Genomic DNA, 1,454 nt, shown 5'->3' on the forward strand with positions numbered 1-1,454 from the left:
GCTGACCGCAGACAGCGCCGCAGAGGCCGGCTTGTTTTGTTTTCATTACCGAAATTGCGGAGAACAACTGGTGAAGTTTGACCCGCTAGAAGAGCGAGGTGCGCGAGAACGCTGGGACCCTTTTTCCACCTGGATCTCCGCTCTTTTTGGCCCTCATGTCCCTCCGTCGTCGGACTAAACTCGCCCCCACTTCCTCACCGCCTCGGCCGTATCTAGACCCACAGCGTGTAGCACAGACCACGCTTCAATATTGAGCATAATTTAAAAATGTCTGTGTGAAGCTTGCTGCAACACACTGCTGTAAGCAGTATAACCAGGAAGCGAGGTAGGAGGGCAAAATAGGTTTAGCGCCACCGCAGCAAAGGAGGAGAATTACGCCCAGGAGCGAATGGATAACAATAGACCGGAGGAAAAAAAAAACATGAATCGATTATCTTGCGGACGTGTCGATGCATCGATACAAAACGATTATTATTTACACCCCTAGTATTTACACTTAATTTTAGTAGGTAAAGAAGATGATCTGCAGATGGAATGAGTATTTTTACACTTAAAATAAAATAATTAGAAAATATGCACTTGAAATAAGAGACTGCAATTGTTTTTTTTTTATTTTAAATGTAAATCGTCTTGTTCCATTGGCAAATGTCTCACTTACCTTCTCAATTCAAGACATAATTTTAAGAAAAAATGACTTAAGATTTCAATTTTTTGCAATGTACATAAATACTCCAGTTTTAGTTAAAATATCAGACTGTGTAGGACTCACTCTGTCTCAGCAGCATCTTCCTCCTCTGTGTTTCTACAGCTGGGAGTTTTTCCTGAGGTGTTTTTCAGGCCATCCATCCAATCAGAGACCTTCTTGAGGGCTCCCTCCACGGTGGACACCAGCTTCTGGATGGCCTCCAGCTCCTCCGGGGCTGGATAGACACTGGAGTGTTTGGCCATGACGTGGCGGTCGTCGTTTGCAAATGATCGGAACGACCTCTGAGGAAAATAAGATGTTGCATTTTATTTGATCTCCATCGCAGCTGTTGGAGGATGAATCACACACTGTAAAAAGTTGGAGGCTCAGAGCAAATCAGCCGAACCACATCTGGCCTCAAGGTTTTCAAACAAACATCTTTATTATTTTTTGTCACCTTTTTTCTAACAAAAATAATAAAAACTCTAATGTTGAAATTAATCTTAGAACTTAAGCAAGAATAAGCAGGGGTTTCCATTTCCCTCGTATAATTTTCCTGACAGGGAAAAAAAAAAGTCTACCATCTCAAAGACGACACAAGCTAAAGAGTTTCTGAAGCAGAACAACCAACTTAAACCTTCTTTGCCTTTAAACCATTTTCCCCCAACATTTTTCCTCTTTCCTTCCTACTCTTTTTCTTCTTTTTTCAGTTATATTTTAAATAAACCCAAAGCATCTAATCAAATTTAATACAGTATACTTTTATATA

At 40.9% G+C, this 1,454-nt stretch overlaps 1 protein-coding gene across 2 annotated transcripts in view; it reads right to left on the reverse strand.

Moving 5' to 3' along the window:
• The window catches only part of LOC107096603 (spermatid perinuclear RNA-binding protein-like), a 92,633-nt gene that overhangs the window by 42,692 nt on the left and 48,487 nt on the right, over positions 1-1,454 (reverse strand). For both annotated transcript variants that reach the window (XM_015393334.1, XM_015393335.1), the window contains exon 3: positions 770-987. In XM_015393334.1, coding sequence (XP_015248820.1) covers positions 770-987 — 218 coding nt within the window. The remainder of the gene's footprint in view (positions 1-769; positions 988-1,454) is intronic.

This window comes from Cyprinodon variegatus, unplaced genomic scaffold (assembly GCF_000732505.1).
Source record: "Cyprinodon variegatus isolate N-32 unplaced genomic scaffold, C_variegatus-1.0 Scaffold636, whole genome shotgun sequence".
In the NCBI taxonomy this organism is placed as follows: Eukaryota; Metazoa; Chordata; class Actinopteri; order Cyprinodontiformes; family Cyprinodontidae; genus Cyprinodon; species Cyprinodon variegatus.